Below are 17713 nucleotides of genomic sequence, written 5' to 3'. Positions count from 1 at the left end.
CCACATTGTTTCCACTCTTAGGATACGTCCATACTACCCGCCCGGGTCGGCGGGTAGCGATCGACTTCTCAGAGTTCGATATAGCGCGTCTCATCTAGACGTGATATATCGAACTCCGAACGCGCTCCCATCGACTCTGGAACTCCACCACCGCAAACGGTGGTGGCGGAGTCGACGGGGGAGCCACGGACTTCGATCCCGTGGTGTCTGCACGGGTAAGTAGTTCGAACTAAGGTAGTTTGAGTTCAGCTACGCTATTCGCGTAGCTGAGCTTGCGTACCTTAGTTCGACACCCCCCTTCCCCCAGCGTAGACCAGGCCTTAGTATGCTTGGGTGTGAGATCAGGTTTTTGTTTTTGTTTTTGTTTTTTGGCCAGCTGTGTACATTGGGGTCATGCCTTTGCCCTGGACGTCTTCACACCATTCATCCAAGCCTGAGGGCATAAAAGGCAGAGTGGGCCCAGTTGCCCCTTGGTTCTGTAGCAGCAAGATGGAATCTTTGCAGTGTCCTCCTTGTCTCTGCAGTGTTAGTGTAGTTAGTTAGTTAGTAGTCTTACTGCTTAGTTACTAGTTCGTTTGTTCACGTAATTAGATAGTTTTAACATTTTTTTTTCTTAAATAATTTTCAGTTTATGTTAGACCCCCGTGCCTGTACAGGGATGCTAGAAACAAGGCAGAAGCTACATTTCCAGAGTTCAAAACCTGTCCCTTGTGAAGCTTAATTCCCATTGGAATGTTCCACATCAAACTTTTGAGTATAGCTGCAAAAATTCAGTAGATTCAATTAGACCCTTAAGTATTTGCATGTATTTACATCTAGAACCATTAGCACAAAATTTGGTATTAATTTATACGGTAATTACGTTATGAGACAGTTATCCTAACTTTTTTTTTTCTTTTTTCTTTTTTTTTTTTTTTAAGAATGTGGAAAATTGAGACCCAGGCTACAACTTCTGTGAGAGTTTTCCCTCATCCTTCATTTGTTTACACTGCAAAGTACCATCCAGTTGCTGACTATCTTGTGGTGACAGGATGTTATGACTCTGTGATTAGGGTATGGAATACAAAAGTGAAAGAGATCTATGGTCAGTTGCTACAGGAGTTTGATGGTCACAAAAGTTTCATCAATACACTGTGTTTTGATGCAGAAGGTATGTTCATTATGTCATAATTGTATCTCAAAGAGCAATTCAAGCGTGCTCAGTTTAACTATCTCAATGAAATAAACCAAAAAACAGGATGTTTTTATTTTGTTACAATTGTTTTATTAAAATGTCTCACTGAGATCTACTACTAGCCAGTATGTTGATGTATTAAAATATTATTTACTATCTGTAATCTGGGCATGTCTACAATATGCTGGGCACTGTGCAAACACATATAGGAAGACATAGCCTGGGCCAAAAAGATAAATAAGCAGGCAAAAGACAGGAAAAAGGATACAACAGATGTTAAAAGGTCAAGGTGATGTCTGGCAAGGTCTTGATGATACAGCTTTTTAAATTAGATATATAGATTGACTCTGACTCTCTTCCTAACTATTTTTATTTGGCTAGTTTCTTGTAAGTATCATGGCAGAAATTGGTATGGAATAAAGAACGGAGACTATTGTGGAAGATGTAGGCAAATAGTGTATCAAGGCTGGTATTATGGGCTGAGCAGAGATGTGGAGAGGCAATGTGGAAAAAAATAGGGCTGTGACACTATTAACAAAATCAGTTATCAGAGCCGTGTTAGTCTGGATCTGTAAAAGCAGCAAAGAGTCCTGTGGCACCTTATAGACTAACAGACGTATTGGAGCATGAGCTTTCGTGGGTGAATACCCACTTTGTCGGATGCATGCATTCACCCATGAAAGCTCATGCTCCAATACATCTGTTAGTCTATAAGGTGCCACAGGACTCTTTACAAAATCAATTGTGATTAATCGCAGATTTAATTGCATCAGTAATAATAGAATACCATTTATTTAAATATTTTTGGATGTTTTCTACATTTTCAAATATGCTGATTTCACCTACAACACAGAATACAAAGTATACAGTGCTCACTTTATATTATTATTATTACAAATATTTGCACTGTAAAATGATAAACAAATGAAATAGTATTTTTTAATTTACTTCATACAATACCGTAATGCAATCTCTATCATGAAAGTGCAACTTAGAAATGTAGATTTTGTTTGTTTGTTACGTAATTGCACTCAAAAACAAAACAAAGTAAAACTTTAGAGTCCTACTTCTTGTTTAGTCAATCACTCAGACAAAGAAGTTTGTTTACATTTACGGGAGATAATGCTGCCTCCTTCTTATTTACAGTGTCGCTAGAAAGTGAGAATAGGCATTCTCATGGCACTTTTGTAGTCGGCCTTGCAAGGTATTTACATGCCAGATATGCTAAACATTCATAGGCCCCTTCATGCTTTGACCACTATTCCAGAGGACATGCTTCCTGGCAGCATTATCTCCCATAAATGTAAACACGCTTATTTGTCTTAGAGATTGGCTGAACAAGAAGTAGGACTGAGTGGATTTGTAGGCTCTAAAATTTCTTTTAGTTTTGAGTACAGTTATGTAACAAAAAAATCTACACTAGTATTTTGCACTTTTATGATAGAGAGTGCACTACAGTACTTGTATGAAGTGAATTTAAAAAGAAAAAATAGTATTTTCCAGTGCAAATATTTGCAATAAAAATAATGTAAACACTGTACACTTTGTATTGTGTGTTGTAATTGAAACAAATGTATTTGAAAATGTAGAAAAAAATCTAAAAATATTTCTAATTTGAATTGGTATTCTGTTATTGTTTAACAGTGTAATTTAAAACTGCAATTCATTGTGATTTTTTTAAGCTAGTTAATTTGTTTTGAGTTAATCACTTGAGTTAACTGTGATTAATTGACAGCCCTAGAAAAAAGACAGAGTAGGATAAGTAGGAAGAGGTAAAAGGAAGTAGTGACTTCAAGGCAAAGACCAGAAGTTTGAATCTAATATGGTGAAGGAGAGAACCCGTGGGGGGATTCAAAGAGGAGGAAGATGACCTGATCTGAATAACAGGCAAGGAAAATCTTAGTGGCTACTTTTGGTGTGGATTAGATGAGTAAGTATAATATAGAGAGGGCAAAGAGGATGATGATGCAGTAATCAGGATGAGATTCCCTGAGAATTTTAGCTGTAGGGACACCGAGAAAAGATTGGATTTTAGAAATGGTGTGGAGGAAGATATGGTAAGATTTAAAGTTTGCCTGGTTGTGAGAGGATGTGTGTGTGTGTCTTTCAGAGGGAGGGAGGAGAAGAGGGTGGCGGGGGGGAGAGAGAGAGAGAGAGAAAATGAGACTGGAGACTAAGATGACTCTTCGGCTACCTCTACACTACACCGATGCGGTAACGCTTGTGGTGGAGACGCTTTAAGCTGATGGAAGAAAGCTCTCCCGTCAACTTAATAACTCGTGTCTCTGCAAGAGGTGGTAGTTATGTTGGCGAGAGAAGCTCTCCCGCCAGCATAGTGCTATCTAGACCAGCACTTAGGTCAGTATAACTTGTGTCACTCAGGGTGTGGATTATTCAACCCCCTGAGCAACATAAATTATACTGAAGTAACCTGTAGCGTAGACAAGGTCTTAGGTTACAGCTTGGGGAACTAGGAGGATGGTGAACTTTTCAATAATGACAGAGACTGGAAGGGTTTGGAAGGAGAGATAAGGAGTTCAGTTTTGGCAGTACACCTCTACCTCGATATAACAGTGTCTTCGGGAGCCAAAAATCTTACTGCGTTATAGGTGAAACCACGTTATATCGAACTTGCTTTGATCCACTGGAGTGCACAGTCCCACCCCCACAGAGCACTGCTTTACCGCATTATATCTGAATTCATGTTATATCAGATTGTGTTATATCGGGGTAGAGGTGTATTAAGATTGTGTTGGTGGCAAGACATCCAGGAAGAGGTGTTGGAGAGGCATTCTAAAATGCATAACTGGATGGAGATGTGAGTTGATGCTGTGTGAATGATGGAGCTCCCACAAGATGGATCATTTGTATTTTGGAATCTGGGTTTTTCAGATAGGTATTCCATGAAAATGTAGATGATTATTTCTGTGATAGGCATGTCAACTTACCATAGAAAGAAAATAACCTTCTACTTCATTAAAAACAATGAAGAGTCCTTGTGGCACCTTAGAGACTAACAAATTTATTTGGGCATAAGCTTTCGTGGGCTAGAACCCACTTAATCAGATACGTGGAGTGGAAAATACAGTAGCAGGGGTGTGTGTGTGTGTGTGTATGTATGTATGTATGTATTGCAGCAAAATTCCTCCTCTCCTCTAGTAGGTCCTGCGCTTATTGGCGGATTTCTTCCCCTTAGTGGTTTTCCCCTTGGATGAAACCCATAGTCTGGATCAACTACTCCAGAGTCGGATTAGGAGTAGCAGGGCTAGGGGGGAACCCGGGCCCGCCCTCTACTCCAGGTTCCAGCCCAGGGCCCTGTGAATTGCAGCAGTCTCTATAGTGCTACATGTAACCGCTGCTTGACCGCTACAGCTCCCTGGGCTACTTCCCCATGGCCTCCTTCAAACACCTTCTTTATCCTCACCACAGGATCCTCCTGGTGTCTGATGCTGCTTGATTGTATGGTGTTTTCCTCAATCCTCTAGTAGTACCCCCTCTCAGTTCCTTGTGTCTCTTGCTCCCAGCTCCTCCTCCCTAGACTAGAGTGAGCTCCCCTTTTTATACCAGGTGCCTTGATTAGCCTATCCTGATTGGCTGCAGGTGCTCCAATCAATGTAGCTCTCTCCGGTGCCTTCTAGAAAGTTCTTAATTGGCCTCAGGTGCCTTGATTACCCTGGAGCAACTGCCATTTTGGTTCCCATGGTACTAGGGATTTGCTTAGCCTGGGGCTAACATACCTGTTCCTGAGTACTTTCCTGTAGCCATCCGGCCTTGCTCCATCACAGTATGTATGCATATGTATGCATACGTGTATATATGTCTTACCAAGTGTGGGGGGGTCAGTCTAACGAGACAATTCAATTAACAGTAGACTACCAAGGGAGGAAAAATCACGTTTTTTTTGCTGATACAGATTAACATGGCTACCACTCTGAAACCTTCTACTTCATTGTTTACAATGATATATATTATTGGTTTAAGAGCAGCTGTTGAAAGGCAGCAATTGGAGGGAAATTTGCATTTGCTCTTGCTCAACCTGTTCTCAGCGAGGATTTTCACTGGATAGTTTTGCATTAGGGGTCTGATCTAAGGCCTAGAAGACAATACTAAAAAGCAAAGACATTAAATAAAACCAACTTAGCATCTAAGTGAAAAACAGACAAAGTATTTAATTGTAAGTATTACAGTATTTACATTCTTACTTTGTTTGGAATTTACAATATTGACTTCTGTGATGTATTATAAGCAAAATTTAGGCTTTTTGACAATCCCTGCATTAAGTGGAGAAAATGGAAACAAAACATTGCTGTTCAAATATTGGCTGTAATAATTCAGTTTATAATATATCCATAAATGTGGAAATTACTATAAAACTGTTAATAGCACTGATAAGACACAATTTCCAATGTATATTTAGTTTTGGAGATGTCTCTAGCTCACATATTCCCTGTTGTTCATTTAATATGGATTCAAAATCTTGTTGTTAATACTACATAAGTGTAATTATTATTTTACAGGACTTCACATGTTCTCAGGAGACAGCTCAGGGCTGATTATAGTTTGGAATACCTTTGTCAAAGGAAGTTCTCAACATCCAGTCCAACAGTGGGGTATTAATAAGGTATACAAATATTTTTAATTAGCAAGATAACTTTACATAAAAGTGGTTTCAAATCTAGCCATCTAATTTGCATTTAATTACTTTTTCATGTCACTTTTGTGTGGTTGGAAAGTAAATTTCCCCTAAATGTCTTGTTAACACTTTGCAAACGGCTGATAAAACATGCTGTGATTCACTGGCTGGGGATTTCTAGATTTTTGTCACTGTTTTAGATATGATACTGTAAGTAGAGAATGTAAATGCTTATTCCTAGCACCAGCTTCTACAACAAACATTTGAGAATTGGTAGCATTGTAATTGCACACAGTAATGTGTTGTTTGTACTTCCATAGATAGAATTAAAATAACAGACTATGTATCTTGTCAAAGTAGCTTTGTTCACACTTCTATGGTTAACGTCTTATCAGCATTTCTGTTAACAATCCTAGTTTTCAGGATTTCATCATTATAATAGGATCCATCATTTGGCTGTGGAAACTTGATATGGGCTAAAACTTGTTGATTTGGGACATAGTATCTTGTCCAGGAACCAGTGTTTGCTTTTTAAAATGGCTTGGGGTTTTTTTAAACTAAATTTAATCTTTCCTTGCACTGCCCCCGGCCAATTTCATGAGTTAATACCTTCATGACGTCCTATCAAATTAATCTTGCATTACAATAAACTTCATTTTTTCATTGTAGGAAATAAAAGAAAATGATATTAAAGGGACTCCAATAAATCATTTAGAGGTACATCCAAATGGAAGACGTTTATTAATCCATGCCAAAGACAGTGCTCTGAGAATTATGGATCTCAGAATGTAAGTAGGTTTTTGTAGTCAATGCATAGATTTCTGTGTCTCAAATTGACTCATCGTGGCAATAAAATGTTTTAAAATTATTAAATACATACTTAAGAGGAAGGATGGTCTAATAGTTACAGGGCTAGACTGGGACTTGGGAGACCTCAATACAAATCCTTGCTCTGCCACAGGCTTCCTTTGTGAGATTGGGCATGTCCTGTAAGTTAGAATTTCCAAAAGTGGACAAGTCCCATTGAAAAAAAAAAAATGCTTACCCTGTGTCATTGACTTTTCAGTGTCACTCAGGAAGTCTAACCTCATACAAAAAGTCTGCAGCAGAGCAGGGATTTTAATCCAGGTCTCCCAAGTCCCTTTAAAAATATTATTTAGTTATTTAGCTTGGTTCATTGACTTTCAGTGGGACTTAGGAGCCTGAGTAATTTAGGCACCTTTGGAAATGTTACTCTTAGGGTATGTCTACACTTTAAAATGCTACAGCAATGCCACCGTAGCACTTCAGTGAAGATACTACCTACACTGACAGAAGGCATTCTCCATTGGCATAGGCAATCCATCTCCCCAGGAGGTGGTAGCTAGGTTGACAGAAGAATTCTTCTATCAATCTAACACTATCTGTACTGAGATTTTCACACTCTGTTGTAGCTATACCAATGTAAATGCCTAGTGTAGACCCAGGTCTTACAGCTAGTCTACACTAGAATTGCAACAGCGGCAGAGCTGTACCAGTGTAGCTGTGTCACGCTATTAGTGCAGATGGTCTATGCCGAAAGGAGAGAGCTTCTCATGCTGACATAATGATGTCCCCACCAGCACATAGGTCAGTGTAACATATGTCGCTTGGGGGTGGCTTTTTCACATCCCTGAGTGATTTAAGTTATACTGAAGTAAGCACTAGTGGGTACAAGCCCTTAGTCTCTCGGTGCCTCAGTTCCCCTTCAGTAAAATGGGGCTAATAGCACTTCACTCTCTCACAGGTTAAATACATTCAAGATTGTGAGGTGCTCAGATACTCTGGTAATAGGGGCGACATAAGTACATGAGATGGATGGGTGGAGAGACATTTAAATATAATCTGTGATTATTTTCCCCTTTATTATTAATATTTTTAAACTATTAGTATAAAAATAGAGAAATCAAACTACAAAAAGCACAACTGCCCTAAATGAATGTACCGCTAAGGCTAAAACTTAAATCCAGAAAAACAAGAGAATGTAGTATTAAAGCATAAAATCTGTGCTGATGTTTTGTTCTTAATTTCCCCCCCCCTCCCCCCCCTCACAAACATGGATACTCAAAGTTTCCCCAATCTTAAGAAAAGATGCTTGGGGAAAATACTTTCCAAGCAGTGACAGCATAAGGAACTATCAGAGGTCTAGGGACATTTTTTCCAAATGTACATTTATTTATAATGTAGCTCTCTCCCCATATCACTCTGTTTAAATTTCTTGGACTATCATGTTTTGGGCTACCAAAAGACTTAGCTCTTTTACAGCACTTTTCCTCTTGCCAGAAGGGAGAGGATCCTTGGAATGGTCTTGATGGAGAGGCCAAAGCTCAGAACCTTGGTGCAGTGTGGTTGCTTTTCACTGAACCATCCACAGAATGTGTGTGTGGAGCCATTGTAATGGGCCCTTGGAGGATCATATGAATGTAGGGGGATCCTGCAGTGGTGTAGAGCCAGCATTATAGTTCCTATACTATCACCCTTCCTGCTATTGGCATGGCAGTGTGTTTGGGGGAGGAAGAGGAAAGTGGGCATGGCTAGGGTTTCCCCACATACTGCTGGAGCCACTGGCAGCCAAAGAGCCTTACATTGGAAAACCAGCCAGCCAAGACTTAGAAACAGTGGGTATGTACCATGTGCTGTATTCGACCCCCTTGGAGCTATTATTCTATTCAGAATCTCCACTGTGACTGAAAAGTTTCCAGTTACTGTGACTGTGAAGCAAACTTCAAAAATGTGAGCTGAATGTCACCAAATGTGAGTCCGCAGAGAGCATGAAATAGTAGGTCTGAGAGGTTTGAACTGCTCTATTCATCTCCATGAGGTGTTAATTTGGATTCCCACCAATTATACTTTTAAATGTCTACACTATTAACCATTTGACTCCTCATGAAAGAAAGGAGAGAGGGAGGGGATCACAGATCTGGACAACTTGCTGTGAGTGACATGTAAAGCTAAAACAGAGCTCTTACTCTTACCCTCAAGTCCTCCCCACTACCTCCTTCTTTGATCACTAGACAACCCCACCATTCTGCCTGTCATTCAGGTCTGAAATGTGGGCATCCTCTTTGACTTGGACCTCTCTCTCTAGGTCCTCACGTCTAGGGTATCTCTCAATCTTGCCAACTTTTTCTGCTTAACATCTCTAAGATACAGCCTGTACCATCAGTCCACGTGGCTAAAACTCTCATCATCTCATGTCTCAAGTACTGCTGCAACATCCTTCTCTCTGGCCTTCACAAGTGCATCCTTGCCCTGCTTATATCCATTCAGAATGGTGCTGCAAAGATAATTTTCCTAGCCTGTTGTTTTGATCATGTCACCCTTCTCTTTGTATCCCTCCACTGACTCCCCTTCTCAAGTGCATCAAACATAAGTTATTTGTCCTCACTTTCAAGACCTATCCCTACCTACCTGTCAACTTTCATTCACTATGAAAATCTGTGCTCCTGACTCCGATCAACCATGATATTAGTCTCCATCATCCATGTAGTGAGGCGGCCTGGCTCCCAGCTGCCCCAGAGAGGGATGAGCCCCTCCGGATGCCAAAGTGGGCGGAGCCACTGGAGCCTGCGCCCGCCCCCCAGAGGTCAAAGCACAGGACAGGAAGTATAAAAGCCCAACCCCAGGGCTCAGAAGCTGCCTGGCCGCTGGAGAAGCCAGACGCTGGTGGCCTAGCTCCTGCTGGGGAGACTCTTGCAGCCTGTGACCGACCCAAGGACTGGCCATACCAGTCAAGGCCTGATGCCGACCAGACCCTGGAGAAGCTGGTAAGCCTACCTGTGAGAAGCGACCCAGAGGAGCTGCCAAGCCTACTGCTCGCCGAATATCCTGAGGAGCCCATGGTGCTGGGTTCCGTAGGGGACACTGACCAGACGCAGGTACTGCTAGCGGGGGAGGTAAGAAGTAGCCCAGGGGCAGCTGACCCTAGTCTGGCTGCGGCATACCCAGAGCCGATGTCTGTGTTGTGGGCAGGATCCCCACTTACACAGCAGCAGGCCGCCTGCCGCTGTTAGGGCTCTGGGCTGGGACGCAGTGGAGTAGGCAGGCCTGTGTCCCCCCTGCAACCCCACTCACAGGTGGCAGTCTCCCTCTCTTGCCCCAGTGCTCAGGACCAGGAGCCTGGGTTTTGTTCTTGAACTATTTGCTCAGCCCCTGCCTGAGGACCTGAGCTCTAAACTGTTTCCTGCCCCACCAGGCTAACTCCCCAACTCACCGGACCTATGGACTGAGGCGGCCTGGCTCCCAGCCACCCCAGAGAGGGGCGACCCCCAACCGAATCCTTCTACAGTCCACTTATTAGATTTTCAATCGGGCACCTTTGTGCTTTCTCTCATGTGTGAGAAGCTCCCCAGAAACATCTTCAAAGCTATTTCATTATCCTCCTTAAAATTCTCCTTTTCCATAATGCCTACAAAAAATGTGACAACAGTGTTTGTCAGTGTTTGTTTGGTTTTGGTGTGCTGAGATGACTACCTATCATGCTGACCTCGTTGTTTCTTAGTACTCCCCCATCGGTCTGTCAGTCTAGTCATCGGTCTCTCATTGTACGCATTGGCCTGGTTGACGTCAGAATGTTAGGTTGATGTAAATCACCTTGTGTCAACCAATTTGTGTCTAAACCAGGCTTGGGCAAACTTTTTGGCCCGATGGCCACATTGGGGTTGCAAAACTGTATGGAGGGCCAGGTAGGGAAGGCTGTGCCTCCCCAAACAGCCTGGCGACTGCCCCCCTCAGAACCACTGCTCCTCTTAACCACCTCCTCCCAGGACCCCCCCACCCCTAACTGCTGCCAGGGACCCCACTACCTATCCAACCCCCCCTGCTCCCTGTCCCCTAACTGTCCCGACCCCTATCCACACCACCGCCCTCTGACAGGCCCCCTGGGACTCCCACGCTTATCTAACCCCTGCCTCCCCCCACCCCCAGAATCTCCGCCCCATCCAACTGCTCCCTGGTCCCCTTCCCCGGGACCCCCTGCCCCTTATCCAAACCCCTGACCCCCTTACCATGGCACTCAGAGCAGCAAGTCTGGCTGCTGTGCCGCCCTGCAGGAGTGCGCAGCCCCACTGCCCAGAGGGCTGCCCGTGCTGCGGCATGGCTGGGGGGGTGGGGGACAGCAGTGGAGGAGCTAGGGACTATCCTCCCCGGCCGGGAGCTCAAGGGCCATGCAGGACAATTCAGCCCGTGGGCCGTAGCTTGCCCGCCTTTGGTCTACAGTTAAATTTGTCTCTAGCCAACATAAGCACACTGTTAGAGCAATGCAGTAAAACCATTTTGCTGAATGGCATGGAGCCCTGGTCGACCTACTGAGGCCAACACAGTGCAAGTGTAGACCCAGTGTGACCTGTGTCGACCCTAACAGTCCTCCAGCAGCTATTCGACAATGCTCCCATCTCTGCAGCAGTGACTGACTGATCTGGTTACCATTGTGAACTCCACTGCTCTGGGGATCACAGAGACTGGAAGCCACCCCACCCCTTTAAAACTGACGTGTGTTTTTAAAAATGTCTTTTCCTGATTGCCAACCTTGGTGAGCACACATAGTAGCTCATCCCTGTTGTGTGCAACTGCCCAGTGGACTATGCTGGCTCCACACACTAGTCATTCTTCTGCCTGGAGTAGACAGGGAAGCATTGTATCTCTTAGGCTTGTGGGAAGAAAAGACTGTGTGGAGACACAGCTACGGACCAGACATAGAAACGTGAAGATCTACAAACAGATTATATGGGGCATGCAGGCAAAGGGTTATGACAGGGATCAACATCAGTGCCATGGGAAAGCCAAGGAACTTTGCCAAGGATACCACAAGGCCAGGGAAGCCAACAATTAGATCTGGTGATGCACCACAGACCCGGTGAGACAATGAGCTTCATGCCATTCTTCGCAGAGAACCCACCAGCACCCTGCAGATCACCATGGATAGCTTGGAGGACCCTGAGACAGCGAACCCTGTCGCGAGCAGCGAGATGCAGCAGAGGGCTGCAGCCATGCTGCAAGCTGTAACCTGTTAAAAACTCTGGCCAGTCCTGCCTGAGAAGCATGGATGAGTTTGATGAAGGGGAAGGGGTGTTGGGTAAGTGTGTATGCATTTTTCCTTACAATCTTTAAATTTAAAGAGGGCACCTGGCCCATCCCTGTGTTAATAAGACACAGGTATCAACCCTTCACTGTTTCACTCATACGAGAAAAGGTAGAGGTAGGAGGATGGGCTGTGCAGAGCACTTTGTTTATTTACAGAGGGATGTTCCTTTTATCCTCCTTAGAGATCTTGATGAAACTTTCATGGAGATACTCCATAATACTCTTCTGAAGATTAGAAATGGCTGTCTTATTTCTTCCTCTGAAATAGGACATTTTCCCATGCCATTCCTCAATGAGTTTGGCTGGCACTGTAGCAAGAAACAGGCTAGCAGCATACAGGCCTGTGTGGCTTTGGGATGCCAGTAGCAGCTGTGTTTTCTGTGCCTTAATTTCCTTCCCAAGTGAGATATCAGCTAAAACCACCACCACCTATGGAAAATAGTGCCAATATTCAGTGCCATTTCACTATACTTGTACCCGTGGAATAGGGACTGAAATTTTATTTCTTCATGCAGCAGAAAATTCTTCTCTTCACTCGTCTCAGTGGGCCATACTTACCATTGCTGGGGGGAGTGCAGTGCTATGTTGAGGCGCTCCATAGCTGAAGTGTCAATAAGCATTTCTTATTAAAAGTGTTTATGGGAATAAGGGAAGGAAATTTTAAGCTTAACTTTCTCTTTCCACTGTGACTGTAAATCCAATGGTACATCTCTCTGTTATCAGCAGCTTCAGGCGTGGCAACCTTGAGGGATGCCCCCTCCACACCCATAGAATGCCTGACTCTGATAAAGTAGAGGATTAGGGAAGACATGTTCAGCAAAATTCTACTAGCCAGTGCTTCGTTGGACCATGAACAAAGGGTTGGCAGGGCCAGGATGACTGACAGCATGGAAAGGAAAAGAGAAAACAGGAGAGAAGCTCGTCAGGATAAGAAGAGAGAAATGCATCAGGACATAATGAGTCTTTTCAGACATGACACCTAAATGCTGCAGATACCAGTTGACCCCCCCAAGTCCAAAAATCCCAGACTCCTCACCGGTTTCAATCCTTGGAGAACTCCATGGCTGCTTTTCCCTGCACCATTGCAGGAGACCATTAATGGCTCTGCACACTTGCATGACGACTTCCACCATGGATTGTCCAACTCCAGAATTATTTCCCACTGACTGGCTGCCATTTGGTCTTGCAGTCTTCTAGAATGTGATCACCACCTGCTTTTCAGCTGTCAGTGCAGCTCTCATTCTGGTTTCCATGCGCTGGAGGGCTGAGGCAAGATCAGCACACAGATCCAGGAATGTGGTCTCTTCTGCATTCTGAAGCTCTGCAACCACTACTCGTTGTCCCAAACCTGCCTATGTTGCAGTCCCACCAATCAGTGCTCATTTCTTGGGGCCAGAGACAGTGCTCCACTGTCAGCTGTTGCTCCATGAATGCCATCAACAGCCTTGAATTGGTTCTCACTATGTCCCTCAGCAATCTGTCCTAGAAGAAACTGTCATGTCCCCTGTTGTTGTGGTACTTTCTGTGGGTCTGCAAATACCAGAGGATCACATGTTCTGTATTTTCAGCATTCATGGGAATAGTGTAGAGTTCTGTGGCTCCGTGCTTCAGTCAGAGGTGGCAGACACTGAAAAGTGCCACCTGGATTTGTGGGATTTTTTTTAAAAGATGTGAAAATTATGGAATATGGATGGCATTATGGAATGGAGTAAGTTGCATGCTAGGAACTTGACCTCTAGCTCCCAGAGATCCCTGAGTGAGCAATTTCTACCCCATAACACATTGTGAGAATTTCCCAAAAGGCATTGGGACAAACCACAGTGTGTAGCACACTGGGATACCTACCTGAAGTAGATCATACTTTGCACCAACACAGGCACTCCTGCTGAGTATGTGCAGTGCCGACTCAAGTAGCCAAGTATGCACGTGCTGAAGTGATATGCAAACTCTGGTGACTGTGTGCCAATATAACTTGAATCAACCAAAGTTTGTTTTGGAGGCATGGCCTTCTATTGTAATCTCCTTGGGGGTAGGGACCTGCTTTTGATTCTTTGTTCATACAGCCCCTAGCACAATGGGGTCCTGGCCCATGACTAGGACTTCTAGGTGCTATGGTGATACCATTTTAAAAAAATAATCTAATTTTGGTTCCATACATGGGTGATGTTTCAGAGTACCACCCCTCCCCCAGTCAAGAAGGAGCCACGTCCAAGGAATCCAGCAAATCCCCTGGGCATATTTAAGCCTCACCGAGGGGAGGAGGAGCTGAGCTCAGAGCTGCGCAATCATATTTTGAATATCTATACATCCTACTGTAAGGGGCACCTCATTTTGGCAATTTACATGGTTAGAGCTTATTTTGTTGGCAGAGGTGGGAAAATTACCACCACTTTTTTTTTTTCCAGTCCAATCCCCTTGGCCCAGCAAATCAGCCAAGAATTAAGGAAATGCAAAGACAGCTTTTGTACCCACTGTGCAGATCTGGGTATTCCTTTGCCATTTCCAAAGGTATGGGCTTAAGTATTTCTCTGTATTATCAGAGATAAAAGTGCCATTATGAAAGCCAGGAAAGGGAAGGGTTTGAGAGAGAACATGGGACATGCAGTGGATAAGTGTGCAGTGCACTGATGCCTACTTTAGATACAAGATATTGAGCTAGTATTATTTATTCAGCAGAAAATTCATATGTGAGGTATGGGAGATTTTTGTCTGTTATGAAAGTAATTGCCAAACTCAGATTCCTCTTTATTTTTAGCTTGGCTACAAAGAAATACATAGGTGCCACAAACTATAGAGAGAAGATTCACAGTACCTTAACACCATGTGGGACATTTCTTTTTTCTGGAAGTGAAGATGGTATAGCATATGTTTGGAATCCAGAAACAGGTAACCAATCAATTATTTTACAATATTAGGCCAGGTTGTCAAGCTCTCTGGAAGAGCCTTCTTTAAAAAACAAACAAACAAAAACAACCCCTTTTTCTTTTTCATTTAATAACTTTGGTGCAAAATAAAAATTTAGGCTGATGTCCTTAAGTCTATAAATGTAAGGTCCACCTTCTATATCAGTGTTATTAGTTATGTTCTGAGTTAAAAATTATATTCATACGGGAATAAATCTCAATCACAGGTAGTATCTCAGATTTCTAGTAGTAATTAAACACTTCTAATTTGGTCTTTTGTTCAGTTGTCCTTTCCACATGATACCAAGTATTTGTGTATTCAGATTAAGATCCTGTTCCAAAGCCCATTGAAGTCAATGAGAGTCTTTCTGTTAATGTCAGTGGGCTTTGGATCAGGCTGTTATTAAGAGCTGTTTATTTTACTTGCACGATTGACTGATTGAAGACCTCTAATAAGTGAATGATCAATTTACATAGCCACCTGGATGTAGGAATACTAGGCTTTCTCATAAATTGCCCTCAAAACTGGATAATTCCCAAATAACCACTAAAATACCAAAAAAAACCCTGCTGGACAAAGCGCAAGCAAAGCACAAATAAAAGTTAGAGAATTTCTTGTCTAAATTAACCTTATTGTACTGTGTGTAGCAGAGAGGAAATTAAATGTAGTGGTTAGTAACAGAAGTTTGGTTTTGTTGACTTTCTGCTTTGTTCTTGTATATTAAATTACAACATAGATATTTAAAACATTAAACATTTAAAAACTGGCATTTAGGCAGGCAGGTCTGTTCTGAAGATTTTGTTGAAGGCATCTTCATCAACCAGGGTTCAAAACTACCTGCACATCATTGCACGACTTTCCCAGTAGCTATCAAAAATAGGTGGAATGTAGGAAGAGAGAGAATATGTAAATAAAAGCCCTGAGCCTAAAAAGATTTGTGCATGTGTTTAACTTTATAGACATAAGTTGTTCCATTGAGTTCAGGATCAGGGCCAAAACTTTTATGAAATAGTGGTGTGCAAAACTTCCATTCCCATTGGTCAGTATGACTGAAGCCCATGACTAACATAACAAGCATTTTCCCAGAAAGATACAAACACATATTATTGTTATGTGCCATTTAATATTTTTTAAGTGGATAGTGCTTTCCAAGTTATCAACTAGTTTAAAATACAAAGGTTGAAGTCCTCTTCTCTAAGATTTTGGTAACATAAATATAATATAGATAGATGAGTGGATATTATAAAAAGTTGCAACATTATTATGTCAAATTTTTATGACAGTACAAATTAAGAAATCTGTTTTTCCTTTTATAGGTGATCAAGTAGCCATGTATTCTGACCTCTCCTTCACATTTCCAGTTCGAGATGTCGCCTTTCATCCACATGAACACATGGTGTCATTTTGTGCCTTTGGTCAAAATCAGCCAATACTTGTGTACATTTATGATTACAAAGGTACTGTAGAGCATTTCTTGATGCATAAGAATCTTGGTAGCTGTTTGTTTAGCTTTTTAGAAGTGACTTGCAAAGGTTCTTTTTTAAAAACAAACAGAACAAAAAATCAAAACCTGCCATGCAAGAATTGTGCTGAAATCTCTAAACCAGTTTAAGATCAGTACTGAATTAGCTTCAAATTTACCTTTCTGTCATGATGTTGCATGTCTGAATTCCTGACTTGTCATCACTTCCCTCTCCAGGTCCCACCCTCAGCAATCAATGTTGTGCTAGTGATGTCATGTCAATCGTTAGAACCCTATGTCAGTCTTGTGCTGGATTATGGAGACAGGCAAACTTACTTTTTCTCAAAATACACATAGTTTAAGGAAAACCTTAATATATGCTTTATGCTTGATGGGATATAAAATAATTTTTAAAAGCTGTATACAAATGTTTTAATTGTTGAGGAAAATCTAGGCTCACTTGGTCCTCTGTAGGCAAACTCACATCTGCAGTGGAATTCCATAGCAAGTGTGTTATCATCAGGGATCCTAGAAATCTGTTTGTTTTGGAAAACCATGAAATTTGTGTTTTTACAGAGAATCTTTGAATTTTTACATTTTGTGAAAAAATAAAAATGTATACAGTATGTTTATCCAAGCCTCTGTTATAGAGCTCACTGTATTAAGCAAACCGGGGCTGTCAGCCCTGGGCGGTGGGGTTTGGGTGGCCAGCCCTAGCAGTGGGACTCCCTATTGTGGCTAGGGAAGCTAAAAGTTCAGTGTTTCATTTTAATTGCAGAAAAACATGGATTTGTATGGGTTTTTATTGGACAATTTTGGGATTTTTATCACAGAAAATGAGATCCCTGGCTATCACTAGCATATAGTTAATTGTAGACTTAATTAATCTTTTAAACTGGTAGGTTCTTGATATTTAAATTTTGTTGGTTACTATTCAGTAGCATGACTGTTTTCTTTGTTGAGGATATTGTTTCAATTGTCATGTTTCATCTTAATGGCAGATATGACAAAGGTGTATATATAATTACTTTTTTTCCGTTTACATCTGCTGTAAAATAATAATTGCATTTTGTGCTGATAAAGATGAATTGTTAACACAATACTAAATTTTCCATTTAGTTGCTATCTTGATAATATAGAGTGAATAATTAAAAAAAACCCGCAACACACTTACTTTATATTAAGGTTCAAATCCTCCATCTACTGTACTGACATGATTTTATTGAAAAAATTAATGGTCAATATTAAATGCTAACTTTTAGTCGACTAATAAATCTATTCTGTAGAAGCAGCAAAGAATCCTGTGGCACCTTATAGACTAACACACGTTTTGCAGCATGAGCTTTCGTGGGTGAATACCCACTTCTTCGGATGCAAGTAGTGGAAATTTCCAGGGGCAGGTTTATATAGGCAAGCCAGAAGCAAGCTAGAGATTCTTTGC

General features: G+C 42.1%; 1 protein-coding gene across 14 annotated transcripts in view; it reads left to right on the top strand.

Annotated features, from left to right (window-relative positions):
* AHI1 (Abelson helper integration site 1) overlaps window positions 1-17713 on the top strand; it is a 180434-nt gene that overhangs the window by 46749 nt on the left and 115972 nt on the right. For all 14 annotated transcript variants that reach the window (XM_045010769.1, XM_045010767.1, XM_045010770.1 and 11 more), the window contains 5 exons: window positions 921-1150; window positions 5692-5795; window positions 6477-6595; window positions 14662-14792; window positions 16127-16267. In XM_045010769.1, the coding sequence (XP_044866704.1) occupies window positions 921-1150; window positions 5692-5795; window positions 6477-6595; window positions 14662-14792; window positions 16127-16267 (725 nt within the window). The remainder of the gene's footprint in view (window positions 1-920; window positions 1151-5691; window positions 5796-6476; window positions 6596-14661; window positions 14793-16126; window positions 16268-17713) is intronic.

Source organism: Mauremys mutica, chromosome 3 (assembly GCF_020497125.1).
Source record: "Mauremys mutica isolate MM-2020 ecotype Southern chromosome 3, ASM2049712v1, whole genome shotgun sequence".
In the NCBI taxonomy this organism is placed as follows: domain Eukaryota; kingdom Metazoa; phylum Chordata; order Testudines; family Geoemydidae; genus Mauremys; species Mauremys mutica.
The sequence above is the reverse complement of the archived record's forward strand: the minus strand, read 5'-3'. Positions and strand labels throughout refer to the sequence as shown.